Source organism: Chiloscyllium plagiosum, unplaced genomic scaffold, assembly GCF_037043375.1.
Source record: "Chiloscyllium plagiosum isolate Xiang-an unplaced genomic scaffold, Cpla_swu_hap1 HiC_scaffold_11, whole genome shotgun sequence".
Taxonomy (NCBI): Eukaryota; Metazoa; Chordata; class Chondrichthyes; order Orectolobiformes; family Hemiscylliidae; genus Chiloscyllium; species Chiloscyllium plagiosum.
In genome coordinates this window covers 79,793,479-79,809,931 of record NW_028270149.1, presented here as the reverse complement: position 1 = coordinate 79,809,931, position 16,453 = coordinate 79,793,479, and the positions used below count along the sequence as shown (strand labels likewise).

General features: G+C 45.7%; 1 protein-coding gene across 1 annotated transcript in view; it reads right to left on the bottom strand.

The window, feature by feature from the left end:
- Window positions 1–12,745: 12,745 nt before the first annotated feature.
- Window positions 12,746–16,453, bottom strand: part of LOC122557084 (sodium- and chloride-dependent neutral and basic amino acid transporter B(0+)-like) — a 91,605-nt gene continuing 87,897 nt past the window's right edge. The window contains exon 15 of the mRNA XM_087992215.1: window positions 12,746–15,515. Within this exon, the coding sequence (XP_087848341.1) occupies window positions 15,483–15,515 (33 nt within the window). The 3' untranslated portion in view covers window positions 12,746–15,482. The remainder of the gene's footprint in view (window positions 15,516–16,453) is intronic.

Sequence of the window (16,453 nt, the reverse complement as noted above, 5' to 3'; positions counted from 1 at the left end):
GTTTGGATTTGGGCTTCATTATGCCAGTTCACTGAGGAAACAATGGGAATGAAGAGTGCATATTCAAGATAGAAAGGTCAGATCTCACAGACATAAGAAGCCCCAGGCAGGGTGTACTCAAACTCACAAGCACTCTGGCCTGAGTATGAAGACAATGCATGGCCAAAAAGGGCATTACGATTCACCAACCATGGGCTGGACAGGGGTCATTAATGGGGCACATTAACTGCAATACAAAGGGTAGAAAGGAAACAAGGAGGCTGAAAGGCTATCAAGGATATGGGGTAGCAATACACAAGGGAACATGAAGAATAAGGGGACCATCATTATTCAAGTCAGGTGGAGTTTCTAAGTCCCTCGTGAAAACGTGAATCTCAAAACTTACCATCTTTGCTCCAAATTCAACTGCACAATAAACAGACAACATTGGCACCGCATGCAAAGCAGGTAGAGTAAGTTATGGTTTCTCTCTTTGGTAGTACTATATAATTCTTTGTATGTGATGCCCTGCCAGCAGCAGTTCTATTAATCACAGATGCACTGTTTCAATAATACCATCCATCTGACGTCCTATTGGATTTCACTCTTTTTGCAACAACGAACATTAAATGTTACAGCCTCAAGTAATCCTAGCCATTGCATATTTTGCAAGCTGACACCCAGTCATATCAGAGTAGAGAGTGTGGTGCTGGAAAAGCACAGCAAGTCAGGCAGCATCCGAGGAGCAGGAGAATCAACATTTCGGGCAAGAGCTCTTCATCAAGAATAAGGGCCTCATTCCTGATGAAGGGCTCTTGCCCGAAACGTCGATTCTCCTGCTCCTCGGATGCTGCCTGACTTTTCCAGCACCACACTCTCGACTCTGATCTCCAGCATCTGCAGTCCTCACTTTCACCTAGTCGCATCAGATCTGTAAGGCTTTACAGGCACTAACACTCACCTGGTTTGATAATTTCTTCAGCAATTCCATCACCAGAAGAGAGCAATTTGGAAAGTACCTTGCCACACTGAAATGTGCATATGCAAGGATGTGAACTTTGATGTTCATAGTTTTCTTGGCTGACAGCACAATTATGGCATATTGATGCCTGAATTTCACTTCTCCAATGTATTCTTAACACTTTGCATCTGTCGCATGTACCAGGATGACGTTACATAGCTCAGAGTTCCACAAAAAGATCTCCTTATGAAACCTCCAATGCCACACTGGGTGAGGCCATAACAGGTCACTTCATAGTGATGGAACTGAGGGCTCAGGCATAGCCTTACTGAAACAGTGTTCGCAGCCCAACAATCCCATAGATTATTGGCTCATGGATCTGGGTTAGAACACGCACTTGGAGGAATCATTGTAGCCTCTTTGGAAATCAGATAATAGCATTAGAGAACACGTCAATTACAACCTCGTCAGTATGCTTGAAAATACAGCAAGCTGCAGCAGCTGCCTTACAACCTCAGGCTGGTGAAGGAGGTGAGAGCTCCCCAAGTGGGTGGAGGAGAATGACTAGAGATCCCATCTGCTGATGTCAGGGCAATTATTGATAGCTCCTGGAAATTAAAGGTACCTGTGGCCATCCTTATCGAATGGTGTAGTCTGTTGGAGCAAGACTTGTACTCACAAAGATTGGGTGGCCTTCTCACCTTGAAGGATATGAGATTACAGTCTGAATTTGTATGCCAGTGGCTCTTTTCAAAAAGGATCTGAGTAATTGTGCAGAATCTCCCAATCCCTCAACCCACAAATGTATTTGAGATGTCACTGGTGCCTTTTATATTGCAGGTTTCACCTATTTACATCCTTGGGCCTTGTCGAAGATAGTGACGCAGCTTAGCTCATGTGATTATCACCCATCTCTGGCTTCCACCAGCTGTATGGTATTGTACATTGCATCACCCTACCTGCAGAGTTCAACAACCTAAAAGGCTTCCACTCCATCAATTCCAGCTCCATTGTGACCACAGGAGCTTGATACCATGGAGCTGCCATATGTACACATACCAGTGAACTCACAGGTTCCTCAGGTCATGCAGGGATGGATGCTGGGAAACAAGGGCTACCACCTCCAATCATGGCTCTGGGCATCTTCACTAAACCCTCACACTGATGCACAATGGAGATACAATGCTGGTTATTCTTCTACCAGAGCCTAGTTGAACACACCATAGGCCTCCCCATGATGAGGTTTTGATGACTGCAGCACTCTGATGGGGAACTGCAGGATAGCCCAGAAAGGGTGGACAGCCACATCATTGTGGCATGCTGTGCTCCTCACAAAGTGACAAAGTGCTGACAAAGTGGGGAATGTCCTGGACACAACAGAGCCTCGAGAACAACTTTCTGCTGGTTAGCTTGACAATCAGGACCATCCAAGAGACAATGACAGAGCTATCTCCCATCAAGTGCAAGAGGCCAGACAGAACCTGACTAAAACATATTTCCAGGAATAATGAACTGAGTTTGGATGTCCTTTCAATGTGTAACTTCCTGTTGGGTATATCACAGGCAGTTCCTGGGACAAGCCCACAGGGGTAGCACAGTAGCTCAGTGTTAGTGCGTCTGCCTCAGAGCACCAGGGGCTCAGGTCCAATTCCACCCACAGGTGACTGTCTGTGTGGAGATTGCACAATCTCCTTATGTCTGTGTGTGTTTCCTCAGAATACTCTGGTTTCCTCCCACAGTTCAAAGATGTGTAGGTTCTATGGTGGATCAGCCATGGGGAATGTGGGGTTTTGAGATTGGGTCTTAATGGGATGGTCTTTGGAGGATCAGTGTGGGCTGAATGGCCTCTTTCTGCACTGTAGAGATTCTATGTTATGGACTTGGTTATTTCTGCAGTTCTCTTTGAACTTTGCTGAAGCTGAATATCCAACTGATTGTTTGTGTGGTTTCTTCAAGGAATCCTACTTTAAAAAAAAATCTGTGCTTTAGAGAGCATGCTCACTGTTCAGTGGAAAGCAGCAGGTCGTGATGGAGGGCAGGAACATCATAAGAAGACTTCAGAGTTCTGTCTCAAAGATTACCGCCCTGTTGCGCTTACACCCATCATCATGAAGTGTTTCAAGAGGCTTGTCATGAGGCATATTAAGACTTTGTCCCCCCCAACACCCCACCATGGGACACCCTGTAGTTTGTGTATCGACCAAACCGCTCAACAGGTGATGCCATTTCCACCACCCTCCATCTGGCCCTCACCCACCTGGAGAAAAAGGACACCTACGTCAGATTACTGTTCATACACTTCAGTTTTACATTTAACACAATCATTCCTCAGCACCTGATGGGAAAGCTGAGTCTGCTGGACCTAAATACCTCCCTCTGTAACTGCAACTTTGAGTGCCTGACTGGGAGACCTCAGTCAGTTTGGATTGGGAACAACATCTCCAATACCACCAGACTGAGTACAGGGGTCCTCATGGGTGGGTGCTCAGTCCACTGCTGTTCACCCTGCTGACACACGACTGTGCAGTGAGGCACAGGTTGAATCACATCATCAGGTGCACTGATGATATGGCTGTAGTGGGTCTCATCAGCATGAACGATAAGTCAGTATACAGAAAGGAGATGCAGCGACTAATGGGCTGGTGCAGAGCCAACAACCTGCCTCTGAATGTGGACATGACGAAAGAGATGGTTGTTGACTTCAGGAGGTCATGGACCAACCACTCTCTGCTGAACATTGACAGCTTCCCTGTGGAGAACGTGAAGAACACCATTTTCCTGGCATACACCTGATGGAGAATCTCACCTGGACCATCGACACTGGCTCCATAGCCAAGAAAGCCCAGCAGTGTTTCTAATTTCTGCGCAGACTGAGGAAAGCTCATCTCCCACACCCCATCCTCACCACATTCTACAGAGGGTTCATTGAGAATTGCACTGTCTCAGATCATGAGACCCTACAACAGATAGTGAGGACTGCTGAGAAGATCATTGGGGTCTCTCTTCCCTCCATTACAGATGAAAGGCTAAGAACATTGTAGAAAAACCCACACACACAAGAATAAAACCTGCAAAGAGTAGTGATAAACGGCTCCATTTCGGAATAGCAGGCAGTGACCAGTGGGGTACCGCAGGGATCAGTGCTGAGACCGCAGCTTTTTACAATATATATTAATGACATAGAAGATGGTATTAGTAATAACAGCAAATTTGCTGATGATACTAAGCTGGGTGGCAGGGTGAAATGTGAGGAGGATGTTAGGAGATTACAGGGTGACCTGGACAGGTTGGGTGAGTGGTCAGATGCATGGCAGATGCAGTTTAATGTGGATAAATGTATGGTTATCCACTTTGATGGCAAGAACAGGAAGGCAGATTACTATCTAAATGGAATCAATTTATGTAAAGGGGCAGTACAAAGAGATCTGGGTGTTCTTGTACACCAGTCAATGAAGGTAAGCATGCAGGTACAGCAGGTAGTGAAGAAGGCTAATAGCATGCTGGCCTACATAACAAGAGGGATTGAGCATAGAAGCAAAGAGGTTCTTCTGCAGCTGTACAGAGCCCTGGTGAGACCACACCTGGAGTATTGTGTGCAGTTCTGGTCTCCAAATTTGAGAAAAACATTCTGGCCATTGAGGGAGTGCAGTGTAGGTTCATGAGGTCAATTCCTGGAATGGCGGGACTACCTTATGCTGAAAGACTGGAGCGACTGGGCTTGTATACCCTTGAGTTTAGAAGACTGAAAGGGGATCTTATTGAGACATATAAGATTATTAAAGGATTGGACACTCTGGAGGCAGGAAACATGTTTCTACTGATGGGTGAGTGTCGAACCAGAGGACACAGCTTAAAAATACGGGGTAGACCATTTAGGACAGAGATGAGGAGAAACTTCTTCACCCAGAGAGTGGTGGCTGTGTGGAATGCTCTGCCCCAGAGGGCAGTAGAGGCCCAGTCTCTGGATTCATTTCAGAAAGAGTTGGATAGAGCTCTCAAGGATAGTGGAATCAAGGATTATGGAGATAAGGCAGGAACAGGATACTGATTAAGGATGATCTGCCATGATCATATTGAATGGTGGTGCAGGCTCGAAGGGCAGAATGGCTTACCCCTGCACCTATTGTCTATTGTCACACCCCTCACTCAAATTTTTCTCCCTCCTGCCATTTGGCAGAAGATATTGGAGTATTCAGTCTCTCATGGCCAGACTGTGCAACAGTTTCTTCCCCCAAATCATCAGGCTTCGTAAGTCTATATGATCGAACTGTTTCCCATCTGAAATTATTTGCACTAATTTGAATTGCTGCAAAAAAAGTCTATTGTTTATCATTCTTCTATGCCACTATAACTTGAGTGTTTTGTACTTATTATGTACTTTATGTCATGTGTGATTGTGTACTTTGTGCTGTCCATGTAGCACCCTTGGACCTGGAGGAAGGCTGTCTGGTTTTAACTGTATCAGTTGTAGAAATCACAAATAAAAAGCTACTCAAGATACTGAGGTTGGGTGGATTTTAAGGTTTCAGTCAGCAAATGGCCTCTGCGTGTGTCTCAGTCCCTCATGCTGTTTACAGTTCTGATGAAGGGTCACCAGACTGGAAACATTAAATCTGTTCTTGACCCATAGATGCTGCCAAACCTGATGAGTTTCTTCAGCATTTTCTGTTTTTGCCTCAAAGCAGCATATTGGGAATAATTCGGAGACCCATCTTATCTTCAACTTTCGACATTACTATTCGATGTTACAAAATTCAAATAGTCTTCTCAATTATGCGTCTGGTAGAACAGCATTTAATCAGAGAAAGGCAGGGCTTTGTGCATGGCTCACTATGCCTGAGGAGAGAGTGGAGATGTGAACTGCCCATTGTCTATCTCCTACTCCTACCCTTGAATGGCAGTGCACTCTCTCAAAAAGCTGAAAGATTGTATGAAGGATTGCCTGCAAAAATTCCACCCTTTCTCTCACAGAGTGGTGCACAAGTATGGATGATCTGAGCAAGGAAGGTCCTACCAATATCACATAGACTCAGTGTTGTCCAATTTAAAGTCAACCTTGGTTACGATCAACACCCACGATCCATGACATCTGAGGCTGTCTCCCTAATGGCGAAGGGGGTGTTACGTGTGAACAATGCGCAATGCGTGGCCATCCCATCCTTTTATCTTGGGATGACTAATCTCTCAAATGGGTTTGATTTAATCAGGTCCGACAACAACAATGACACTATAGCAGACATTTTCAGAGTGAGACTGAATGTTTATTTATAACAGTACATAAATGCTTTTACGGATGCGTCACCGGTGCCATCAATGTGCCCTGGGTAAGAGTTTTTGTTTTCTCTTTGCATCCCTATACTCAGTTATTCCTAACACCCGTGGCTGGTAGTAGAGAAGGTCCTACACCATGGCTCCCCCTGCATGCCTCTGAAACTCAATTAGTCCCTTCCAGAGTTGTTTGGGCCAAGAGAGCGCTAGTTTTTTGAGAGTGTCTTGCTCAGATGTAGATTCACCCTCTTCATTAAAGCAGAAGGTATGGGTCACGGGCCAGGAACTTCGCAGTGTCCTGAAGGGAAGTTTCTGCTGGTCCTGTGTTTCTCCTATCTACAGCTGCTGGCCGGCACCAACCTGTCTTTGACGTGAAGGGGGCACCCTGGAATGAGATATTGGATTCCTTGTCCTTCTCTTTCTCTCTCCTGCACGGACCTCACCATGAGCTTACTTTGACTGTACCTCTCCTTTTTTAAAACTGCTGTTGTTTTGACTATTTTTTTTCCAAAGCTCCGAAACAATGCAACAACATATGAAACAGTAATTGCTTTTCCTGGAATTCGAGGACATCACCTCCAACACCTAAAATACCTCAAAAAAAAGTAGCAGCTGTAACAGCTAGAAATTTTTCTCATCCTCCATTTTGGGTTACCCAGAACCCAGGCAGTAAGAGTATACTTAAGAGGGAAATCAAGAGGGCAAAAAGGGGACATGAGATAGCTTTGGCAAATAGAATTAAGGAGAACCCAAAGAATCTTTATAAATACATTAAGGACAAAAGGGTAACTAGGGAGAGAATAGGGCCCCTCAAAGATTAGCAAGGCGGCCTTTGTGTGGAGCCGCAGTTGTTGCATGGGGTCGGGGGCGCGGTTTGGACAGGGTTGGTGTCGGTCAGGGTCGGTGTCGGTCAGGGTCGGGGGCGGTGTCAGATGTGGTCGGGGGGGGGAGGTGTCGGACTTGGTCAGGGGTGGATGGGGCAGTGTCGGATGGGAGCAGGGTCGGGGGGATGGTGTCAGACGTGGTTGGGGTCGAGGGCGGGGGTGGCGGTGTCGGATGAAGTCGGGGCAAGGTCTCATGCATCATGTCTCATAAACTTGACTGAGATCTTTGAAGAAGTAACAAAGAAGATTGATGAGGGCAGAGCAGTAGATGTGATCTATATGGACTTCAGTAAGGCGTTCGACAAGGTTCCCCATGGGAGACTGATTAGCAAGGTTAGATCTCACGGAATACAGGGAGAACTAGCCATTTGGATACAGAACTGGCTCAAAGGTAGAAGACAGAGGATGGTGGTGGAGGGTTGTTTTTCAGACTGGAGTCCTGTGACCAGTGGAGTGCCACAAGGATCGCTGCTGGGTCCACTACTTTTCATCATTTACATAAATGATTTGGATGTGAGCATAACAAGTAGAGTTAGTAAGTTTGCAGATGTTACCAAAACTGGAGGTGTAATGGACAGCGAAGAGGGTTACTTCAGATTACAACAGGATCTTGACCAGATGGGCCAATGGGCTGAGAGGTGGCAGATGGAGTTTAATTCAGATAAACGCGAGGTGCTGCATTTTGGGAAAGCAAATCTTAGCAAGACTTAAGACACTTAATGGTAAGGTCCGAGGGAGTATTGCTGGACAAAGACACCTTGGAGTGCAGGTTCATAGCTCCTTAAAAGTGGAGTCGCAGGTAGATAGGATAATGAAGGAGGTGTTTGGTATGCTTTCCTTTATCAGTCAGAGTATTGAGTACAGGAGTTGGGAGCTGAAAATGTGTTGCTGGAAAAGCGCAGCAGGTCAGGCAGCATCCAAGGAACAGGAGAATCGATGTTTCGGGCATAAGCCCTTCTTCAGGAATGAGGAAAGTGTGTCCAGCAGGCTAAGATAAAAGGTAGGGAGGAGGGACTTGGGGGAGGGGCGTTGGAAATGCGATAGGTGGAAGGAGGTCAAGGTGAGGGTGATAGGCAGGAGTGGGGTGGGGGTGGAGAGGTCAGGAAGAAAATTGCAGATTAGGAAGGCGGTGCTGAGTTCGAGGGATTTGACTGATCAAGGTGGGGGGAGGGGAAATGAGAAAACTTTTCGAAAAGACCACTCTCTCCGTGACTCCCTCGTCAAGTCCACACCCCCCACCAACCCAACCTCCACTCCTGGCACCTTCCCCTGTAACTGCAAGAAATGTAAAACTTGCGCCCACACCTCCCCCCTTACTTCCCTCCAAGGCCCCAAGGGATACTTCCATATCCACCACAAATTCACCTGCACCTCCACACACATCATTTATTGCATCCGCTGCACCCGATGTGGCCTCCTCTATATTGGGGAGACAGGCCGCCTACTTGCGGAACATTTCAGAGAACACCTCTGGGACACCCAGACCAACCAACCCAACCACCCCATGGCTCAACACTTCAACTCCCCCTCCCACCCCACCAAGGACATGCAGGTCCTTGGACTCCTCCATCGCCAGACCATAGCAACACGACGGTTGGAGGAAGAGCGCCTCATCTTCCGCCTAGGAACCATCCAACCACAAGGGATGAACTCAGATTTCTGGTCTCTTTCCTGTTGGAAAGATGTTGTGAAACTTGAAAGAGTTCAGAAAAGATTTACAAGAATGTTGCCAGGGTTGGCGGATGTGAGCTATAGGGAGAGGCTGAAAAGGCTGGGGCTGTTTTCCCTGGAGCGTCAGAAGCTGAGGGGTGACCTTATAGAGGTTTATAAAATTATGAGAGGCATGGATAGGACAAATAGACAACTTCTTTTCCCTGGGGTGGGGGAGACCAGAACTAGAGGGCATAGGTTTAGGGTGAGGCGGGAAAGATTAAAAAGAGACCTAAGGGGCAACTTTTTCACGCAGAGGGTGGTATATGTATGGAATGAGCTGCCAGAGGAAGTGGTGGAGGCCAGTACAATTGCAACATTTAAAAGGCATTTGGATGGGTATATGACTAGGAAGGGTTTAGAAGGATATGGGCCAGGTGCTGGCTGGTGGGACTAGCTTGGGTTGGGTTATCTGGTTGGCATGGACAGGTTGGACCGAAGGGTCTGTACATCTCTAGACTCTTGCTTTTGCCAGTGACACAGGATCGACAGTGATGGAGCATGCGTTTTCATACATCCAGCTGACACTGGGTGTGCTGGGCCTGGGTTTCCATGGAGACAACCAGATGCACATACACCAAAGCCAGTGGAGAATGATGGCGGATTCCTCCATCCTTCAACCCAGCTTACTGACAACCTCTGACAAACCTGCCTGCTGTTGCTATGTCTGTCCATCTATTGTGATAAAGTTGCTAATGGTTGAGAGCACCCCATCTACCCCAATATTGATACAAGTGCTCCAAAAACAGTGATACACTCCTCCCACACCAGTCCTTCATCAAGGTATTCATTATAATATTCTATGTGACCTCTGACGATTCATTGCATGTGACTCAGGTCATAATCCAGAGGATAGTACCCTCGAGATTATGCACTTCAATTTGGTGCCTTGCTCCTCACACTGTCTAAGCACAAGCTCTTTCCTTGTCCTGACTTTGGCATTGGTACCTGTGTAATGGGACTTCCAGCAGTTGATGGAGAGGTTGATGGAGGGCACTGCACAAGGGAGCTTCACAAGCTGATGGTGTGGGAGGGCTGCTACAGCAATGAACTGGAAGGGTATTCTTGGTGGGGAAAGGTTGGGAAGAAAGAATAGGTAGGAAAAAGGATTTCTTTAGTGCAATGTCAGATTCACAGTTCTTGGCTTTGTATTTAATTTCCCTGCTTGTTTGTATTGACATGATGCCAATGGAATAAAGAAACCCTGCCTCACGACCTTTAGGTCATCTGAGCAATCAAACCTCATGTTACATTTCTGGCACAATCCGCAGAATTCCACAGTGTAGACATTGAGTCTGGCAAAGGTACTGAGCAGAATTGGGGCAGATATTGGAACAGTTGAAGCTAGCTATATCCAATGGTGGAGGCTGAAGTTGTTCCGGGATTATTGGAGGCTCAGATATTGACAGACATTTAGACCAAACCAGGCAGAGGACTGCCCATGTGCATTCTTCTGATGTTAGAGAGGAAGGAAGCAGTACTTCCAGGCAGGTATTTGACTTGCTGATGAATAGGGAGTTGGACAGATTTGGGAAAAGAACAGATAATATTGCAATTGAAGACTGTCTGAAGGACACACACCCTTGTGGTGTATAGGGACTTCAACATCAGTGAAGAGGCAGCCTCCATGAAGGATCATTGAAGTGATATCTGGAAATACTTAGTATTGATATTCAAAGAAGCCGAATTCAAACATGTGTCAGTGCAGAGAGAAAGAAAGAGAGAGAGAGAGAGAGCCAGTTGTAGTTAACTTGAAAAGAATTGATGTTCACAGAGGAGTCTGCAAGAGTTTAAATCACAGTGATCAGAAATAAATAGTAACCTCAATACATAGAGATTTCCATACAGCATGAAGAGATTTTGAGGACCAAGGTTGAACAGGAGTCATGTGAGAAACATTGAGGGCTAGAGGCTGGACAGAACCCAAACAGATTTAAACACAAAACTAAAGAGGTAGAGCAGAGAGACTAAAAAAGTGAAACTGTATTTGGGACTCCCACTGAAATTACAATTTTGTTATTTATATAATGATTTGGATGCGAGCATAGGAGGTACAGTTAGTAAGTTTGCAGATGTAGTGGACAGCAAAGAAGGCTACCTCAGAGCACAACAGGATCTTGATAATAGGCCAAAGGGCTGAGAAGTGACAGATGGAGTTTAATTTAGATAAGTGTGAGGTGCTGCATTTTGGAAAGGCAAATCAGAGCAGGACTTATGTACTTAATGGTCAGGTCCTGTGTTGCTGGACAAAGAGACCTTGAGTGCAGGTTCATAGTTCCTTGGAAGTGGAATCGCAGGTAGACAGGATAGTGCAGGCAGCTTTTGGTATGCTTTCGTTTATTGGTTAAAGCGTTGAGTATAGGAGTTGGGAGGCCATGTTGTAGCTATACAGGACATTGGTTAGGCCACTTTTGGAATATTGCATGAAATTTTGATCTCTTTCCTATCGGAAGGATGTTGTGAAACTTGAAAGGGTTCAGAAAATATTTACAAGGATGTTGCCAGGGTTGGAGGATTTGAGCTACAGGGAGAGGCTGAATAGGCTGGGGCTGTTTTCCCTAGAGCGGCGAAGGCTGAAGGGTGACCTTGTAGAGGTTTATACAGTCATGAGGGTAAATAGACAAAGTTTTTTCCCTGTGGTCGGGGAGTCCAGAACTAGAGGGCATAGGTTTAATGTGAGAGGGGAAACATTTACAAGGGACCTAAGGGGCAACCTTCTCATGCAGAGGGTGGTGTGTGTATGGAATGAGCTGCCAGAGGAAGTGGTGGAGGTTGGTACAATTACAACATTTAGAAGGCATCTGGGGAGATCCAAGATGGTGGTGACCCAGCAAGTCTGAGTCTGCAGAGCTCTGCCCAAGACTCAGGCAGAGTAGGGTGCCCACTCAGACTTCACCTGTAAAATTACTTAACATAGTTTTTGCCTAGCACCTTTGGCCATTTTGCATCAAACTTTAACAGTTTGGTGCTTTTTAAAAAATGACTAAGGGCAGCGGTTCCCGTAGTTCGCAACAGGCAGGGACCCCTCCCCGCTTCACAGTGGCAGAGATGTCCGCGGCCGCCTCGGGGGACTTACATGCAAAGGCGAGCCTGATCTCAGAGTTCGTTAAACTCAGAGAAGATTGATGCGTCCATTGAGGAGACCCAGTCCAGGTGGGAATCGATCTCGGTCATACTGCAGAAACATGACCGAGAGATCGACAAACTCGGGCAGCATGTCGGAGGGGTGGACCAATGGGCCGCGGCCCTGGAGACTGCTGCTGAGTCATCCGTGGGTCAGGTCCGGACCCTGGAGGAACATACCAACGACCTCGAGAATGTTGGTTGCTGAATGGGAGGAGGAAGGCCAGCTTGTGGATTTCCTGGAGCAATGGCTCCCACAGCTGTTTAAACTGGAGTTGGAGCTTGGCTGGGTGTAGGTTGAGCAGGCCCACCAGGTCGTTGTGTGCATGTCTGGGTCAGACCAGCGCCCCCACCCGGTCCTAGTCCGACTTCAACACTACCGGAAAAACAAATGCTGCTGGAGGCCTCCAAAGTCTTGGGAAGAATCCCCATGCCATGATGTACAAGGGCTCCAAGACAATGTTGTTTCAGGACTTTTCCCTGGTTGTGGTCCACAAGAGGAGGGCATTTGACAAGGCAAAGAAGTGTCTGAGAGACTCAAATATTCAACATTCCATGCAATATCCGGCAACGCTGTGCTTCAGTCATGGAAGATCTGTATGTAACTTTGGATCACCGGAAAAAATAAAAGAATTCCTGGACACTCTCAAATAGATTGCAGGAGTTGAACTGTATGGACAACGACTTTATTTTGCCCCCCATTTACCTTTCCTTCTTCCTACTTTTTTCATCTTCCCTTGGCGGGGGGGGGGGGGGGGGCGGCGAGGGGTGTGGTTCATTCCTTATTCTTTCTTTAGTCTCTTATCAATAGCTCGCGCGGTTTATTTGATTATTGGGGGATGTCTCTGAGTGAGTTTTTTTATTTAGTTGCTTAATTCTTGCTGGGATTGTAATTTTGTAATCTTATATATTTTTATGTTGTGCTGTTTTGTTAAGTATATCTAGTTAATAGTGTAGGGGGGTGGGTGGGTTGCCCACTTTTCTGTTTCATAAGATACTGGAATTTATTTATTTTATTTTGCAATGCCTGGGCTGAGGGCAGGGCTCTCGCTGGGAGAGATTATGGCGGGGTTATTGGAAGGTAATAATGCCCCCTGTGGGCAAGGGGGAAAGTCTCCCTCTAAATATATTTTCTGTTATTTTTATTTAGGAGTAGTTCTTAGTTGTTTTGATTTAACTGTTTTAAAGAGTTTTTTTTAATATATGAATTGTTTTTGGTCTGTATTCAATATCTTTTGGGTGGGGTTCTTTCTCCTGGGGGGGTCTCGGGCTTGCCTGAATGATCATGGCGAGCCATTTGTTTAGGTGATGCACCTGGAATGTCAAGGGGGGCCACTCGCCAATCAAAAGGAAAAAGATATTATCAAATCTTAAAAAAGAAAGGGTTGATGTAGCTCTCTTACAGGAGACACATCTACTTGATAAGGAGCACTCGAAGCTGCAACAGGGTGGGTTTGGCCAGGTTTTTTTTTCAGCTTTCAGCTCAAAAAGTAAGGGAGTAGCCATTCTTATTTGGAAGAATCTTCCCTTCCAAATGCTAAGCCAGATAAAAGATGAATCTGGACGGTATATATTGATTAAAGCTCTAATATATGAAGAGGTATATGGGATTTTTAATCTTTATTGCCCCCAGGCACACCCTTTTAAATTTGTAATGGAAGCGTTCTCTAAGTTGATGGCTCTCGGGGTCCGCCATACAATTATAGGGGGAGATTTTAATTGTATCATTGACCCAGAGAGGGACAGGATACCTAGGAGCTCTGCAGGCATATCTTTGAGATCTAGGCAGCTAGTGGATCTGAATAGGGAGTTGGGGCTGGTAGATGTGTGGAGGTGTCTCCATCCCGAGGGTAGAGACTTCACATTCTATTCTAACCCACACAAGTGCCATACCAGAATCAACATGTCTTTTGTCCCCTCTACCCCTTTGATATTGTGCTGTAAAATAGGTAATATAACTATTTCTGACCATGCCACAGTATATATGGAGGTTAAGACTAGCGATGATGGGGTAGGTCCCTGCCATTGGCATATGGACCCTTTTTTATTGAAGGATAGCAAGTTCATAAAACATTTTTTGCAGGAATATAAAACCTTCTGGTATATCAACTCAGGTATGGCCAGTAACCCCTCAACGATGTGGGAGACTGCAAAGGCATAAGCGCGAAGCTTGGTCATCTCATATTCTGTGACCTAGAAAAGACAAAAGGGAGAGCAACAGCGTCTGCTTGTGGCTCGCCTAAAGGCAGCTGAGCTAGCGTACGTTGATAGGCCCTCCATTACTAAACTACAGCGGATCACAGCCCTTAGGGCAACCTTAAATACCGCACTTACTCAAACAGCAAAGAGGGTGATATTATTCGCGAAGCAGAGACTATTCGAATATGGTGATAAGCCTGGCAGGTACCTAGCGTACCTTGCCACAAAGGAAAAGGCTCCCCAAGCCATGACATCCATAAGGGAGATCAATGCAGCCTTTAGGAAGTACTATTTTGAATTGTACAAGTCACACGTCTGTGAGGACAGAACGAGGAAGCTGGAGTCTTTCTTTAAAAATCTGGCTCTGCCGGGCCTAACCTCAGAACAGGTGTCGGTTCTTGAATGCCCCCTTGACAATCCAGGAAGTACAGGAAGCGGTGAGGCAGCTTCAGAGTGGCAAAACACCTGGACCAGACGGATTCCAGGCTGAGTTTTATAAAGAATTTATCAGAGAACTGGCCGGGCCACTTATAAATATGTATAACTATTCATATAGTCAGGGCTGCCTCCGACCTTCACTGAGAGAAGCAAATATTTCTCTCAGTCTTAAGAAGGGAAAGACCCCAGAAGACTGCTCCTCATACAGACCCATATCCTTGTTAAATGTGAACTTTAAAATTCTTTCAAAAATGTTAGCATTAAGACTGGAGAGGGTCTTATCATTCATTATAAAAGAGGACCAGACGGGGTTTATAAAGGGTCGCAGATCAACTAATAACATTAGAAGAGTCTTAAAAATGGTACAAGCCTACCAGCAGGGAACGATATCGAGTTTTGTTGTCTCCCTTGATGCAGAGAAGGCATTCAATCGGGTAGAATGGCCATATCTTTGTTATAAGCTGGAACGGTTCGGCGTTGGAGAGGTCTTTGCTAAATGGGTCTCAGTATTATATAATGATCCCAAAGCAGCGGTGATCACCAACAGCTTAAGTTCTGATGGCTTTAGCGTCAGCAGAGGCTGTCATCAGGGATGTCCTCTCTCTCCATTATTATTTACGTTAGTGATTGAGCCGCTGGCAGAAGCTATATGAACTGACACGAACATAACAGCTCCGGAGGTTGGATCGGGCAAGCACAAAATTACTCTCTATGTGGATGATGTCCTCCTTTTCTTAAGTGATCCTTTGATATCTGTGCCCTGCCTAATTCAAGTGGTCAATTAATTTGGTATGTTCTCAGGCTACAAAATCAATTTTGTGAAATCGGAAGCCATGCCGCTGGGTGATCTTGCCAGTATATCCAATTTTCCGGACGAATCCAATTTTCCCTTTCGGTGGTCCCTAGAAGGTTTTCTGTACTTAGGTATTTTCATCACTCCAGCGTTTGGTCAGCTATATAAAGCCAATTATACACACTTATTAGAGAAAATAAGACAGGACCTTCAACGCTGGGAAGATCTCCCTATATCTTGGTTAGGTAGAGTAGCCTTAGTTAAGATGAATATTTTACCTTGTCTTTTATACCCTATGAGAACGGTCCCCTTGCTGTTACCGAGACAGGCGTTGTGTAAGCTTTATGGTTGGCTCGGCTCCTTTATTTGGAGTCCCTTATCAAATTAGAAAAGCTGCAGGGGAGGGTTGGACTTTCTGGATTTCAGGTGGAACCAATTGAACTCTCGATTCTCTTAAGTAGCTGATTGGGTCTCTTGTGACCCACAATCAATCAATCTGGTTTGATATTGAGACCTCCCAAGCAAAATGTCTCATCAATTTACTATTTATGGGCAAGCTGAGAGTTATTACGGATTATTGTAAAAACCCTATTGTATTAAATACAATCAAAGCCTGGAGGATAATGCGACAAGATGAGGGTAACCTGCAAAAAACAAAACCTCCCCGTATACCCCTACAGTGGGAGCATTAGGATTCCAGCCAGGGCTGACCAATGCTATGTTCAAAATCTGGAAGTCCAGAAGTATCTCCTGTTTCGGAGATCTGTTTGATGGGGAGGTCACAATGTCCTTTGAGCAGATACGCCAGAAGTTTGGGCTGCCCAGCAGGGACCTCTTTCGGTATTTTCAAATACAAGACTTTATACAAAAGAAGACCACACTGATAATCAATCCTCATAAATCGGATAGGGAAAGGAGAGTGCTCCGGCCGATAGGTCTGCCCTCGGTCAGTACTCTGTACAACCTAATATGCAATCAGGTATCGAAGGATATGGAACTGTTATATAAAACCTGGAGTCAAGAATTAGGATTGGAAATCTCCTTAGAAACGTGGGACGACGTCTGGGAAAATGCCAGGAAGATCTCTATTTGTAACAG